Source organism: Stegodyphus dumicola, chromosome 10, assembly GCF_044657685.1.
Source record: "Stegodyphus dumicola isolate Sdum_Otavi_A_Nest chromosome 10, ASM4465768v1".
Lineage (NCBI taxonomy): Eukaryota > Metazoa > Arthropoda > Arachnida > Araneae > Eresidae > Stegodyphus > Stegodyphus dumicola.
Window position 1 is genome coordinate 33837340 of NC_140777.1, and position 15170 is coordinate 33852509.

Sequence of the window (15170 nt, forward strand, 5' to 3'; positions counted from 1 at the left end):
CTCTAGGTTCCGTCATTTTTTCACAGTGCCAGAGGAATATACATGCAGATTCTTCATTATTTAATTTCGTTAAAATAATACAGGGTGATAATACTTGGTGTTCGATTGGGATTTCAATTTATAATATATACATATATTTTTTAATTATCAACTGTGCATTACATACGTATGGTCCCGTAAAACATTATAACACGGCACCTAAAAATAATTCTTTTATCATTTGCTGAAATTTCATTGTAGATATATCCATCTAAAATCATCTTTCTTTTGTCACGTTTAGATCGTAAAATGTTTACTCCAACTTCATTTTAATTTTGCTTAAGGGTTAAATTTTTTTTTTTTAAATCTGCCAAAACGATGACGTCTAATGATGTTTCCCGTTTGCAACGGCATATATTATTTATTTATCAACGATGCAATACAAATTTGCTAAGGGTATGTTTTATTGCAGTTTAATTAAATTTATTATTTATTTTTACCATTGATTTTTATAAGTAATGGATTCAAGAAATAGTAACTATACATCTATCGAAGACATACAGAAGGAATATCCGTTTATTGAAAAAGCTATAAGCAATTCCGATGTACGATGCAATACATGTTCTTCGAAATTTTCAATAAGCCATGGTGGCGTACAGATATTACACTTCATATGAATAGTAATAAACATAAAATATAAAACTGCGCTGCTGCATCTAGCGTGTCATTAAAGAATTTCTTCAAACAGGAGAAAATGGGTGATACGGAAGAAGAAGAATTAGCTACAGTAGAAGGTACTTTGCAAACCATACTATTTGTCACAATCATAGCTTTAGCTCTATGGATTATCCGCCCAAGCTCCTTCAAGTGGTATTTGAACTTAAATAAACATGTGCGCGAACCCAGGCCGAAGCAATAATACGAAAAGTTTTCATGCTTTATGCTTTCACAGGTTTGCACAATGATTTGGAAAAATGTTCTTTTGTTTCAATCTTAACTGATGCGTCCAATCACAAGGAAATAAAACTTTTTCCAATACTTGTTAGATTTATGCATTGGAGTAAGGGAGTTAGAGTAAATATTTTAGAATTTAAATCCTTACCTAGTGAATATTGTCAGCAAATATTTAACTACCTGTCTTGAAGAAAATAACTTAAAAGAAAATATTATTCGTCTTCTTGCCGATAATACGAATTCTAACTTAAGCTGAGACGTGCAGAAAGCTGAGATACGTGCAGAAAATAATGTCTTTGTTAAACTGAAACGAAACCTTGACCATGGTTTAATTGGAATCGGATGCGCAGCGCATATTATAAATAACGCTATAAGAACGTCAGCTGATGTAGAAATGATTATTTCTAAGATATATATACGTATATTTTAAATCTTGTACTGCTAGAGAAACATTGAAAAATTTCTGCAACTTCGTAGAAACCGATTTTTTAATGATACTAGGCTATTCATAAACAAGATGGTTAGCATTACTTCCCGTCATTGAAAGGGTACTCCAAATGTTTTTGCCACTGAAGGCTTATTTTCAATCTCAAGAAAAGTGTCCCATGCTTTATTTTAAAATTCTTTGAAAAATACAGTGGCAGAAGTTTGGCTACTTTTATTAATATTCAGGATTCAATATTTCATAACAATTGAAAATCAAATTTCATAACAATTGAAAATTAAACTGCGTCTGTATTTCATGTGATTGCTTCAACGGATGCTCTGAAAGCTTCAGTATTGAGGAAGATAGAGGATAACTTTATTCCAATAAATGTTAAAAAAACTCAAGAGAAACTTGAACAGAATTCAGTAACTTCGTATCACAATACGAAGTTACTGAATTTCCAGAAGCTACTGTTTCATTTTTATCAGACTGTTTTTACTTATTTGGAGAAATTGTCCAAATATATATATATTTCAGGAGACTGAAATGTATTCATCATATTAAATGAATTGAAACAGCCTTTTTGTTAATAAAATATGAAATTACATTATTGGATTAATCATAAATTATTGAAAATTGATATATGTGAGGAATGTGTTTAATTTAAAATGATATATCACAGAAAAAAAAAAAAATATTGGAATTGTAGAAAAATAACATGTGCCCAGTTAGAGGTGGATGGTTTGTTTTTTTGACTGTGGCACAGCGCTCGAGAGCTATCTGCCTAATAGGCGGGATGCCTTCGTGGAGGACTTTCTAAGGGAAACTGGCTGGTATACACGTTACACATGTGAAAACCACGAAAACGTTCATGCAGCCACCCCGTTTCAAGGATTCGAACCTCGGACTGAACTACCAGTGTTCAGTGATTCTACCACTAGGTCGCTGTTGAGCCACTCGGAGGAAGATAACTGATTATATTAATAAGATCAAATGTTTTAAAACTGCCAGAGTTTCTCTTTTGTCTTCATGGCACTAATGCTGCAACTGAGCGAGTATTTAGCTTTATTAACAGTTTTTGGACTAGTGATAAAACACAATTTAAATTGGACGCTTCGAAGGATATGTTAATAACCAAAAAAAAAAAAAAAAAAAAAAAAAAAAAAAAAATCCCAAGAAATATTTATACTTCAGAGAAATACAAGGTTGCTTCATCAAAATAATTTAGAAGGGTTAAAAATTTATTATTTTTTTTAAAAAATGAACACCGCGTTTTGATTTAGTCTTTATTTATTAAAAGATATTACATATCACTATTAAAAATAAAACGAAAATTATTTATTTTGATTTATATATATATATATATTGACCTACATACCCAAACTACATTACATAAAACAATTTATTCGTAAAAGAAAATATTTAAAAAATTATACATACAGCGTCTCGAATTTCGAAATTTGGTCACCTTACTTTACCTTATATTTTTGTTAATTTCTTAGCGCGTATAGGAAAGATACGTATTTTCAATGAATTAAAAGTTTCTGTAGTATTTTAAAAACTTTGTTGCCCATGCGGGAATGAGGATTGTTATGAATGACTAACAGGAATCGGAATAGGATTCCGTTGCGCTCCAGTTGACATTAAAAATTTCCTGTACGGTACACATTTTGAACGTGAACTGTAACTAGAAGTTTCAGAATCATCTGGCGACCAGCCAGTGTATTCATCACTCATAATTGGTATCGGAAGATAAAACAATTACGGTGTCCGCAGAGAATAGGACAACTCTGTAAATCAAGACATTTACTTAGCTGCATCTATCATCGTAAGTCATCACGCATATTATCGTAACCACAGTTATGATCAATATTGGACGTTTGTTTGGCATCTCGCTCAAAAGAATTTTCAAAATGGGAAAATCGCACTGGCACAACGGTAGAAACTTCGAGAGCAATTCTTAACGGAGGGACTGCGAGTTCGTTTTTCTGCGCACTCCGCCAGATGGCGCGCGATAGAACCTTCTCTTCTCTCGCCCAAGGACGTTTGGCGGTCACGCGCATGGCGAAGACGTACCGCTCCGGAGACGTTCGGAAAGAGAAGAGCGATGTTGCGGCCGGAACAAGAGCGGCGGAATAACTTCGCTGGGCGATGCTGTGGTAAATACCGGCTGAGCTGCAACCTTGTTTACGCCACAGCCTTGAAGTGGAAATATTACGGTCTTCTAAATTTAGCCTCCCGATGCCTGTGTTGGGATTCAAAGATCACTGGGCTATGTCTTGCAGTTTGAACCTGGCGAGCTGCCGGCTGCGAGCCGAGGCCCTCGCTCGACAGTTGCACTCTAACCTGTGGAGCCCGCGCTCCGCTCACGGCTCACCGGGGGACAGCGGCACGGTGTCCCCTTGCTTCGGACTGCCCACCGCCAACGCTTTAGGGGTTATAGACAGGGCACCCCTGAAGCTCGATCCCCACCTCAGGATGTCCAGCTTGGACGACGACGAAGAGCAGCCGGATCAGAAGCTGGTTTCGCCACCTTCTTCGGACAGGAAACTCGGTGAGAACGGAGAGATGGACATAGTAGCGTCGCCCCCGCACCAGATATCGCCCCCTTATAGCCCCCTGGAGAGGATAGGCCTCTTGCCGAACAATGACGGCGTTTTCGGTACGTTGTTGATTTCTTTCGCATGCCTATGTTAAGGTTCAGACATAATATTTTAAGGACCGTGTTGTGGTCTCGGTTACGTATCGAATTTTAGATTTGCACTGATGTAATAAAATACATAGAGTAATTCGCCGTTATAAACATTACGTCTTCTCAATCGTAGTAACTTTATCGAGGAGCGAATTTTTCAAGATTATTTCCCAAATTTTAGGGTTATTTTCTAAGATTTCTCTAAAATAATTCCCCCCCCCCAAAGTCGATTTTTAGAAAAATTCTGTAATAATTTATTTTAATGCAACTTTCTTTTCAATATCCAAAAAAATTCACTGCGGGGTAATCTTATTTCAAAATTGAAACTAGGAGAATGAATTAGTCTAAATTTTGCTTGACATCTGAAAATACGAGGAAAAGTCGTTACTTGAAATACGTAAGTCACCTTGTGTTACCTATTAGTCTCGATAATTTCGATATCAAACAATTGCTGAAAAAAAGCTTCTTAATAAAAGAAATTTATGTATGCAGTGTAATTTATGAAAACGCCGTTCAATTAAATGTTAATCTTGATCTAAAATAACTTTTTTGAGTTATTTTTTGGATTTTAATTGGTTTTTAAATGTAAATTTCAATCGAAAAGTATATACTATAATTTTTGTTTAATTGCATGCAATTTTTTCCGGTTACGTCGTTGCTTCGTTTCTAGTAAAAAATCTTCCTTCTGAAAAAAGGGTTATATAAATCTTCAATCTCGAAATTTTTCGCAAAATTGTCAGGATAATATCCAGGCTGCAAAATTTTCGCTACATATCCCGCAGTTTCCTGCCTTTACTTTTCCTAAATAAAATTACTATCTAACCGATAGTAGTATTCAATAGCCTCTACCCAAAAGTGATCGGACAATGTTAGTTTTCGAAAATGGCAAAAATTTTAAATGTTCTGAACTTAAACAATGAATGCGAGTTTTTCTTTGAAGTAAATGTTTATCTAGTCTTCTTGCTGCATTAATATTTTTAGTAAAAAGAAGCTGGATTTAGTTAATAACTTTTGAAACCTGATTTAATCGTTTTGGCATAGGTTCAACTGGAATTTTTATTTTGCCGGGCTGAAATTTCCCCGCTGAAATTTCTCAAGTGGGTTAGCTAGGATTATTTGGCTTACGGTAAAGCACCTAAGAGGGAAAGGTTACTTTCTTGGAGGGCTTTCTAGCAGCAACTGACTAGTATCCGCTTTGCGCATTGGAGGGAAGACTACGAAAACTCCATGCAGTCAGCCTGTTTGCCGAACATTAAACTGGTGTCGAACCACCAGTATTCAATGATATTATTACTAGGCGGCTGGTGAATGAAAGCTAAAAAGATGTAGGGAAAAAAGACGTTTCTCTTTCAAAAAGGCAGTACGGAGATGTTCAAAAGCAAATAGATAACAAGAATACACTTGGAAAGTTTGGCTACTTAAAACACTTTTGAACCAATTATTTCAACATTCACTTGGTTACACAAAAATTACATCTTCAGAAAAATTTTACCAGTCATGTGCCTCCCATCCTTTATGTTAGTCCAAGTTGTATGCAGCTCCATTTTATATTTCGTTAGCTACACCTAAGGAATATACAAAATGGAAATTTGGAATTATCAATTGAAATTTTTAAAAAGTATCACCTGCAGCGATATCCGACAGACACAGATAATAATGAGATGCATTGCGAAAGCAGTGAGACGAATTTATGCATGTTTTGCCGGGTTTCATACTATGAAGGCTTTAAGTAGCCTTCAAATATTGTCGTTCTATTTTTGCACTGCATGATGAGTTTTAATCAATAATTCGATAAAGTGCAATGAACACCAAAAATTTCGATGCATATTCACTCCATGAGGAAACCTTAAAATAACACAAATTCTTAATAAAGTGAGAAGATAAATTTAAGCAAAGATTTTGCAGATCTTGTTTGTAATCGTGCTATGACACAAAATATAAACGCGCATAGTATATTTATTCGAGACGTTTTTAAACAGCATTTACATGTCGCAATCCAAAGATTTTTTAGACACGACTTTTTCTACTCTAAAACGGTTTTCACATTTAAGACCCATGCTTCATATCTGGTGAAAATGTAAAAAAGAAATTAGAGGATGAGTGAAAGAGAATATTTAGTAAACTTAGACTTTAAAGGTCTAAGTTTACAAAAAATTCTAAAGTAAACTTAGAAGGAAAACACGCTTTATAATTTCAGTTTTATGGGTCTAAATTTATGACATTATTTGCAGACAGTCAATCCCATTATTTTTATGAAACAGTTTATGAAGAGAGTGGAATTTTCCAGATTTCTCTTTGAATGCAGCAATTTCTCTACCTCTACAATGAATCCTTTCTAAGATAACCATTCAGTTCTAGATGAACATGGTCTTCAGTAGAGAATGTTGTCTTGTAGAAGTCTTTGTCAAGGCAATGCTTGTTTTCAAAATTGCTAATCATTTTCAGGGGTGGTAGCCAAGAGAGGATTCACTGTATATCAATATAAAGAAACTACAAAAATCTTACGGTTAGAATAAAGCTGACTTCAAACATGTTTTTGTCAAATTTGTTTTTGACACTGGTATCTCAAATTAATGGAATAGTAATCTCAATTTAATTTAAAGCGTTCGATTGTTAAAAAAATGGGGAAGAATTTAATAGAAATCGCCACCCCATTTTTTCCTGAGGCACACCTTTTTTTAACGAACTCATTTATATCTTAAGATTCTAATTTATGCGATAACGTCAATCTTCCTGATTTTAAAGAAGTGCACTAAACACTTTCTTGCTGACCACGCTATAAAGCAGACTGTTTTTGCCCCATGCACCCTTTCCCCATTGCTAGAAGATCCTTTCTCCCTTTCCAAAATTTGAAAAATGCATACATACATTTGTTTAAATTTAGATGATTTTTTAACGTGTTTTATAAGTTAAACAGCGGAATTTAAAGAAAATGTTGATAAATGCGAAAACTTGAATAAAAGTAGTTTTATATTCCTAAATTAAAATTGAATGCGTAACAGCTTAATAAAAGACTGAACTCATCTCCTCCCGAAACAATAAACCCCCTCCAAGGGGTGATATAACTATAAGACGGCTACCTATGAAAGTGGCTAGCATTTCTAAGGACCTAAATTAACAGTGATGTTGAACGGCATTTGGCAAGTCAAACTTCAGTATATTTATTAGAAATATCAACCGATTCTCTTATCCGGTATGCAATATAATGCATAACAAACATGGTTTATTAAGCACAGTAATGTTGAGGATATTCGTAATTATAATTTCAATATATTATGAATAACGCATTTTAAATTAAATTTGTTAGTTTAATAAAGAAATTAAATCATTAGAAATACGTTTATTTCTGTTAAGGTGCCCAATACGTTAATTAAATACAGATTGATGAAATTCGAATACAAGAATTTTAGATTAGAAAAAAAAAAAAAAAAAAAAAAAAAAAAAAAACACTGCATGGCTACTGCCAAAGGGAAGGGATGCCTATCCCTTACATCTTCATACGTAGCCCTTGCGTGGGTTTCAATAATAGGTAAAGAAATTTGAACTATAAGACAAATAAAATTTCATCCTGCAGTGAAACAAAATAAAAATATGTATTAATATCGTATTTTTTAATTTAAAATTAGTTTTTGGGAAGAAAAGCTGTATTAACTGAATTTGCAATTCATTTTAATACATTTATACATTGTATCCACGAAAGTACTTAATCGTTCATTATTTTTGCAACGAATATTCAGCTGTTTAAATGCTTTAAATAAGGGAAATATTAATGCTTATGGCATTTTAAAATTTTAATAAAACTTTAAAAATTGCGAAGTCTTTTTAATTTCCATTCACCACTCCTGTCACTATAGTTGTATTTAGAAACAGTTCATACTTCATCTAAATATAGGGCTTACCAGCGGCCGAGCGGTAAAGTCGTTGAACACTGGTAGTTCGGCTCGAGGTTCGAATCTCGCGAACGGGCTGGCTGCATGGGCGTTTTAGTGGTTTTCCCCATGTGTAACGTGCATACGAGCCAGTTTCCCTTAGAAAGTCCTCCACGAAAGTATCCCTCCCCTTAGGCAGATAGCCCTCGAGGCGCCATAATCACACACACGCACGTCTAAAAATAAAAAGTTTTACTTACAGTATGATAAACATTTTCTGACGTGTTTAATTTCAAATAGTTCTTACTATTGTCATCTTTTTCGGCTTTACTTAAGGGATCTCAGTGGTCATGAAGCGAGAAAATATTTTTATAAATAATGAATTAGTAAATTTGTATTAGGCAAAGCCTAAGTTGGCTAAATGCCTGTCAATGGGGGGGGGGCGGGGACTTTGAATTAGATTCTTAAGTTAGTCTATCCAAATATACCAATGCACACGAGAGATATCTGCCTGAGAGGAGAGATGTCTTCATGGAGGACTTTATAAGGAGAAATAAATTTGTATTCATATTACATACGGGGAAAACGGTGAAAACTAACCACGCAGCCAGCCCATTCGCCTAGATATGGACCCGATTCGAACTACTCGGTATTCAGCTGTCATAATCACTCGGCTCGTGGGGGCCTTTAAATTTCAGGAGTGATGATTCAAAAATTGTCCATTAATGGGGATTGTGCTCTAATGTGGAATGTCCATTAATGGTGGTTCGCTTTTATATATATTTGATGGGATTTTGTTTTCCTTAAAATTGGTTTTGTGAGATTAACTACTTAAAGCGGAATATATTTGTTGCTAGAAGTTTACTAAGGGTAGTGAGAAGAATATGTAGATCGTGTCATCCATAAAGTGTAGAAAAAAATAACGCATAGAAATCGAAGATTTATTTCGAGTGTTTTAGATAGGCAATATTGCTTATTTATCATATTATTAGCAATACTTTTTATTGTGACAAAGCGTAATTTTCTCTCGTAATAAAAGCAGTGTATGCTTCTAGATATTAAAAAGACAGAGGGTAATTCAGAAAGAATGATTCTACTTCATACTTTTATAATTTTAAAAGTTAACAAAGAAAATAAGTAATGCATAAATAAAGGAGAAAATGAAGTTTTATTTACAAATGTTCGATATTAATGCCTTGAGATAGACGAATAATGTCAAAGCAAGGTTACCATTCACCTTGAAAATCCTGATCAAGAAAATGAAAAATCATTAAGGAAAGTAAATAAGAGTGTCGACGACTTTCAGAAAAATTTAGAACTTTTCCCCAAAAGCAAGATATGGTTAGAAAGATACTCTCAAATAATAAAAACTTCCTGTTTTAAGTAATGTTGCGCGTTACGGTTCATAGAAATCTGTGTGATACACCTACATCAACAGAAAGAAACTTCAAATTTAATAAATTAAATCGCATCAAGGTAAATGACTATAGATAGCTCAAGGAGGAAAAATAGATAAGGCTAATTCTCTTTAACATCTAAGGAATAACGCAGATTATCGATATCACTTACAGAATAAATTCCCACGGCTCAAACGTAGCCATATATTTAGTATTCTGGAAGTTTCTGAAAAACTCGCTCATAGGAAATACATTTTTCAAAAACCTCCGGAATGTCTCGCCCTACCAGTGGCCGAGTGGTTAAAACCGCTAAATACTGGTAGTTATACCTATTTGTGTTCGATCCTGGGCGAGCGGGCTGGCTGCATGTTTGGTTTTCCTCATACGTAACGTGACTATGAGCTTCTTTCCCTCAGAAAGGTCCTCCATGAAGGCATACCTCCTATGAGATAGATAGCCGTCGGAGCTTTGTCATATTCAAAGAACTTAACCTCCAGAATCTCAGCTGAAAAAAAAAAAAAAAATGTCGCCAAGTCCTACCTAAAGGGCTATCTTAATTTCTAAATGAACCAGCTTTACAAGTGAAGCGTCGATCAGTTTCGAATTACAAGATATGCAACATAATACACAAAATAAACACTTAGAAATACGAAAAGTGGACACAATTTCAATAAAAGAAATAAAATTATTGCACAAAATGGCTGTAAGAAAATAAAATCAAAAGGATACTATAAAAATAAGTAAAAGGAAAATAATCGAGTAAACACACATTTATATTTTATTTTGCTTTAGCAGTAAATAAAAAACGTTTCTCAAAAGAAAGCAAATGAAGATTTACTGTAATTTATTACAGAAAGTAAATGAAGAGAGAGACAAATGAAGAGTTACGGTAATCTCTGTTCCATTACAGAAAGTATTTTAACCAACTTGCATACGATTTAATTTTGTTAACCTGTGCCTCTTTCCTTTCCCCGTTTGTGAGCTACCTTCACTTTCTTTGCTTAAGAATAATAGAATAATTACATTTCTGTCTTTAGAAGTATAATTTTCTTAAATAAACAGTCAAATTTAGATATTAGTACATTATGAGAGGTTATAAGTTATAATAAATTATATATTAAGCAATCATATTCTTGAATATAGTTTAATTCTGAATTTCATACTTTATTTTGAAATCCAAATGAATAATATTAATTTTGATTGGTGTGCTGTTGTAAGATCTTTTTCGTTTTGAACGGTTTTCCAAGAATTTGATATATCTTTCAATCTTTCAAATGTTATAAACAATTTACCTATATTTTCAAGTTTAATATGAAGAATAAATTTATTTAATTAGATCAATATTTAAAAGAAAAACACACTGGCAATAACTGAAAAATAAACATTATTAGAAACGGAGAAATTAAGTTCTAAACGACTGTGAGATCATCTACTATCTCAAGAAATATTTCTTTTTCTAATTTTTCATAGATGTTTGTTTTTCACGCTGATGGTTTCTAATTTTAATATTTCCATCGTTCCGTAACAAACTTCATTTTTTTAGACATGGGCTGATTAATCGAAAGTTGATTGCAATTTAGTCGAAGTTCCGATTATCATTGTGCAAACGATAATCGGCATCAGAAGCCGATTTCATTTCTCCTGTAGTTCTTAAGCGACAAAGTAGTAGATAATATATTTTCTATTATTTAATATACCATGACATTTTTCCATCATATCATATTTACATAATACTTTTTAGTTAATTTTTAAATCCACGAATATTTGAAATTCGGATGAAATTTTTTTCTAAATTAGTTTGTATTCCAATGCAGTTTTTCCCCTTTGAGAGCTTTGCTCAACTAAGGTTTATATATGATATGAAAATAGGATTAAAGAAATTATTTTTTAATATCTCACTTCCTTACATGGATAAGCAATGTGTGGCTGTAACTGCTTAGGCAAGCGAAAATTTAAGTCGGGTAGATTATCAGCTTGCGTTTTTTTTTTTTTTTTTTTTTTTTTTTTTTTTTTTTTCATGAGCAAACGTGACTTATGCCACCTTATAAAATCTTTATGCGAAAAAAAAATCTACTTGAATAGAAGGATTTACAACGAAAGAAACATGACTATCACAATGCCAAGCAAATGTGATGTCAAGCACGTAGTTCTCAGGGAATATTAACACAAATTATGGAGCTTTCCTTATTCTTTTGCTTTACAATTAATTTTCCTTAAGCACTTGGTTGGTCTCAGCCTTTATCCCTAACTGATTCATTGATAAGAATTTGTGAAATTATATTATTAGCGTTTTAAAGTGTTTTAAAATTGCATAATTTTTCGTCAAATTAAAATCTACACTTCTCTGTTGGTCCTATCCAGTGTTCTTCAAATTAATTTCTAAGAAAATCTAAGGATTCTGCTGATCAAAATCAAAATTCGGAAGAATTTTCAAATACCACCTGAGCTACGAGACAATCTAAAACATTTAATGCTTCTTTTTGATTTCTGTTATTATCTAAAATGGTTTTAATTTGTATTTATGACTCTAATTGCGATGAAATATTTTTCTTTTTCCACATAAAAGGACACATGACACTGGTATGTTTTCAATATATTTTTAGCATTTATTTTTATGAGGATTGTAGGGCCACAAAAAATTATAGGGATTCCACTTAAATTATAGTTTTCAGGATTCCACTAAAAATTAATTTTAAATGTTTCCCTAGAGAACAAAATTTGAAGATCGTATTTTTAAACTTAAGAGTCGCTGAACACTGATAGTTCGGTCCGAGGTTCGAATCCCGCGAACGGGCTGGCTGCATAGGCGTTTTCGTGGTTTTCCCCATGTGTAACGTGTATACGAGCCAGTTTCCCTTAGAAAGTCCTCCACGAAGGCATCCATCCTCTTAGGCAGATAGCCTCCGAGGCTTTGCCATAATCACACACACACACACATTTAAACTTAAAAGTAGCTTTCTTTCCTTAGAAAGAAATTTCATAATTATAATTTCTTTCTAGTACTTCGCCCACCAGCGGCCGAGTGTTAAAGTTGCAGAACACCAGTAGTTCGGTCCGAGGTTCGAATCCCGCGAACGGACTGGCTGTATGGGCATCTCCCCATGTGTAACGTGTATCTGAGCCAGTTTCCCTTAGAAAGTCCTCCACGAAAACATCCCTCTCTTTAAGCAGATAGCCCTCGAGACTTTGCCATAATCACACAAACTAAACCTTCTATTACTTTATTTAGTTTCAACTAGACAAACAATCGTTGCTCTGACGGGTCATTTAAAGATTTTTGGGCTGTTACGTTATGCTAACATAGATTATGTAACTTCTTATATCCTGCTATAAAATTAAGCACAAAATCTTTATGAATCTTGTACGGTATCTTAATATAACCAGTTTCCAAAATGACGTCATTCGGCAAAGGAGCTCTAAATTACGCCAGCCGTAGGCAAGAGCCTTAAGCACCATTCAGGTGACAGTGGGATTTAGCTCAGTTCTGCCCCCAATTTTGATGGAGAGCACCCCTGGGGGGGATGAGTTCGAGGGTCTCCCATCCCTCTCCCCTTCCACCAGACCACACGAGAGGACTTTCGGTTCGCTGCATATTCAGAGTACCGTTTATAAACATCCCTGTCTTTTCCGGAATTCGGCGCGGCAGTCAGCGACGCTAACATTCTACCGGTTGAGCGGCTTGAGCAATTTAAAAGTAATTAAGCGCGCTGCTTAATAAATTAAATTCCTATTTTATTTTTGATGTTAGAAATGTACTTTTCCAATTGGACTTTTACGTTGCATTAGACTACCATGCATTTGTTATCCCTGCATCGTGGCAAATCAGGAACTGGAACATCTTAACAGTACATTCAAAGATAAGTAGTAAAGTAGTAGTACTGGACTGACAATTTAGTTAAGGCTAACCAGCTGGACTCAACAACCTAACAACCTATCCGGCGATTGACTTATTAAATGACCAAAAGGTGTATCAACAACTCAGCGTAACAGCAGCAGGGACAAAATAGCAACGTGCGTTGAAAAGGCTAGCGAAATCCCGCTCTAAATAAACTTCTCGTTTCGTCTGTTTTTATACTTACTTCACTTAACTTTAATTTGCATCCTGGCGAGGAAATGGCGGAGGGGGAATTGCAGAAAAGACAACAAAAATTAGAATAATTGATTATTCAAACTATGGGAAACCCTACAATACAATATACCTAAATTTATTGGGCTGCTTCACAGCGGTGCCATTCAATCTTAATTTCTTAATTAATGCATGAAAATTTGCTTCCACTGCACATGGGGGATCATTATTCTGTAGATAATCCATGCCATTCCGTTGAATTTATTTTTATAATCGATCTAAAATTTACTGCACTACTTTACTCTAATGACCATCAATCTGTCAATCATCGATAGCCTCCGATTTAATTTTACATTAATATTCTATTTAAACTGATTGCTTCGCTAGTCATCAATTCATAAATAACCAGTGGCCAATATGGTTTGATGATTACTTAGGGTTATTTTGGGTTTAATTTTATTTTAAAAAATTTATCTTACTGATATAATTTAAAATATACTTAAAAGTATATTTATTCAAAATTCATAATTTATAACACTGAAACTGAATAGAAAATTTTCATGAAGATTTGCAGCATTGTCGTAATTAATAAGAGATGTTTCGAATGCCGTGTGCTGTGAACTTCTTTGTGTCAACCACCTGCTTGACACAACCACCTCTGAAAGTTATCAGCTTTTAGTTTATTTGCATTGTTTATGGCAAAACACAAAAACTTATCTGATTAATACAGGCGATATATTGATAAAGAACTTTATGAAAAATAAAATGGCTCGTATTCGCGTCCATTATTTCTGAGGACATGAGACCTATCAGCAAGTGAGCGGTTAAGTCGCTCAGTTGCTGATGCAACTAGTAGTTTGACCTAGGTTTGATTCAAGGCGAACAAGTTGACTGCATGGGCGTCTTCATGGGGGAACCCCATGTGCAACGTGTATACGAGCCAGTTTCTCTTAAAAAAGTCCTCAATGAAGGCATCCCTTCCCTTGGGCAGATAGCCCAAATCTAGTGTGCTTTGCCTTAATCAAATAAACCTTGTAAGGTTTAAGATAGCATCGGTATTGAAAATTTCCTGTCTCTGACCACCAGATCCACAGAGTATCAGAATCATTTGACGGCAGATGATCTATGTCGATAAGTTTCAGACTGTACTACATATATCCGAAAAAAGTCGTTTGGGTTTTAATTTCCTAACTTATAAAATATTATGTAATAAACTGCGTACTCTAATTTTTATTTATTTTTTGTTGCTGGAAACGCTTAATTGCGCAGTAATGCTTGTATTACGCAAACTTTTGTATAACAATGGCACGTGTCCTTTTTGTCCTGGAAGAGTCGAAATGGATGTGTCAGCTTCTAAAAGCATTTCTCATTACTTTATCCACTAATTCTGTGTATAAAAAGATTGGAGTTCTCTTCGTTTAAAAGTTGGCGGCAAGCGAGCTGGGGAAAAAAAAAAAAAAAAAAAAAAAAATTTCCCTCCTTCCTTTATGTATTTCAGTGCCAAATAATTTTGGCGCGGAGCTATCGTTCAGATTATTTAGGTTTGCTTTTTGAGTAGAGGAAAATAGCTGGGAGAACACTTTCGAAATCTATTTGCAAAATGAAGTCGCTTTCTAATTCTACCTCAAAATGGTTTACTTGCATAATATTTGTAACTTTAACCTTTGTTCGAAGTAAACACATTAATTTAAGGGAACAGTCAAATGGTTATAACTTTATATTGAAAAAAATTAACTTAAGAATTCCTGTACCAACCTGAAGAAAGTTCTTTTACAAGTCGGACAGA

General features: G+C 34.2%; 1 protein-coding gene across 1 annotated transcript in view; it reads left to right on the forward strand.

The window, feature by feature from the left end:
- Positions 1–3412: 3412 nt before the first annotated feature.
- Positions 3413–15170, forward strand: part of LOC118201688 (uncharacterized) — a 76051-nt gene continuing 64293 nt past the window's right edge. Inside the window, exon 1 of the mRNA XM_035373830.2 lies at positions 3413–4022. Within this exon, the coding sequence (XP_035229721.1) occupies positions 3602–4022 (421 nt within the window). The 5' untranslated portion in view covers positions 3413–3601. The remainder of the gene's footprint in view (positions 4023–15170) is intronic.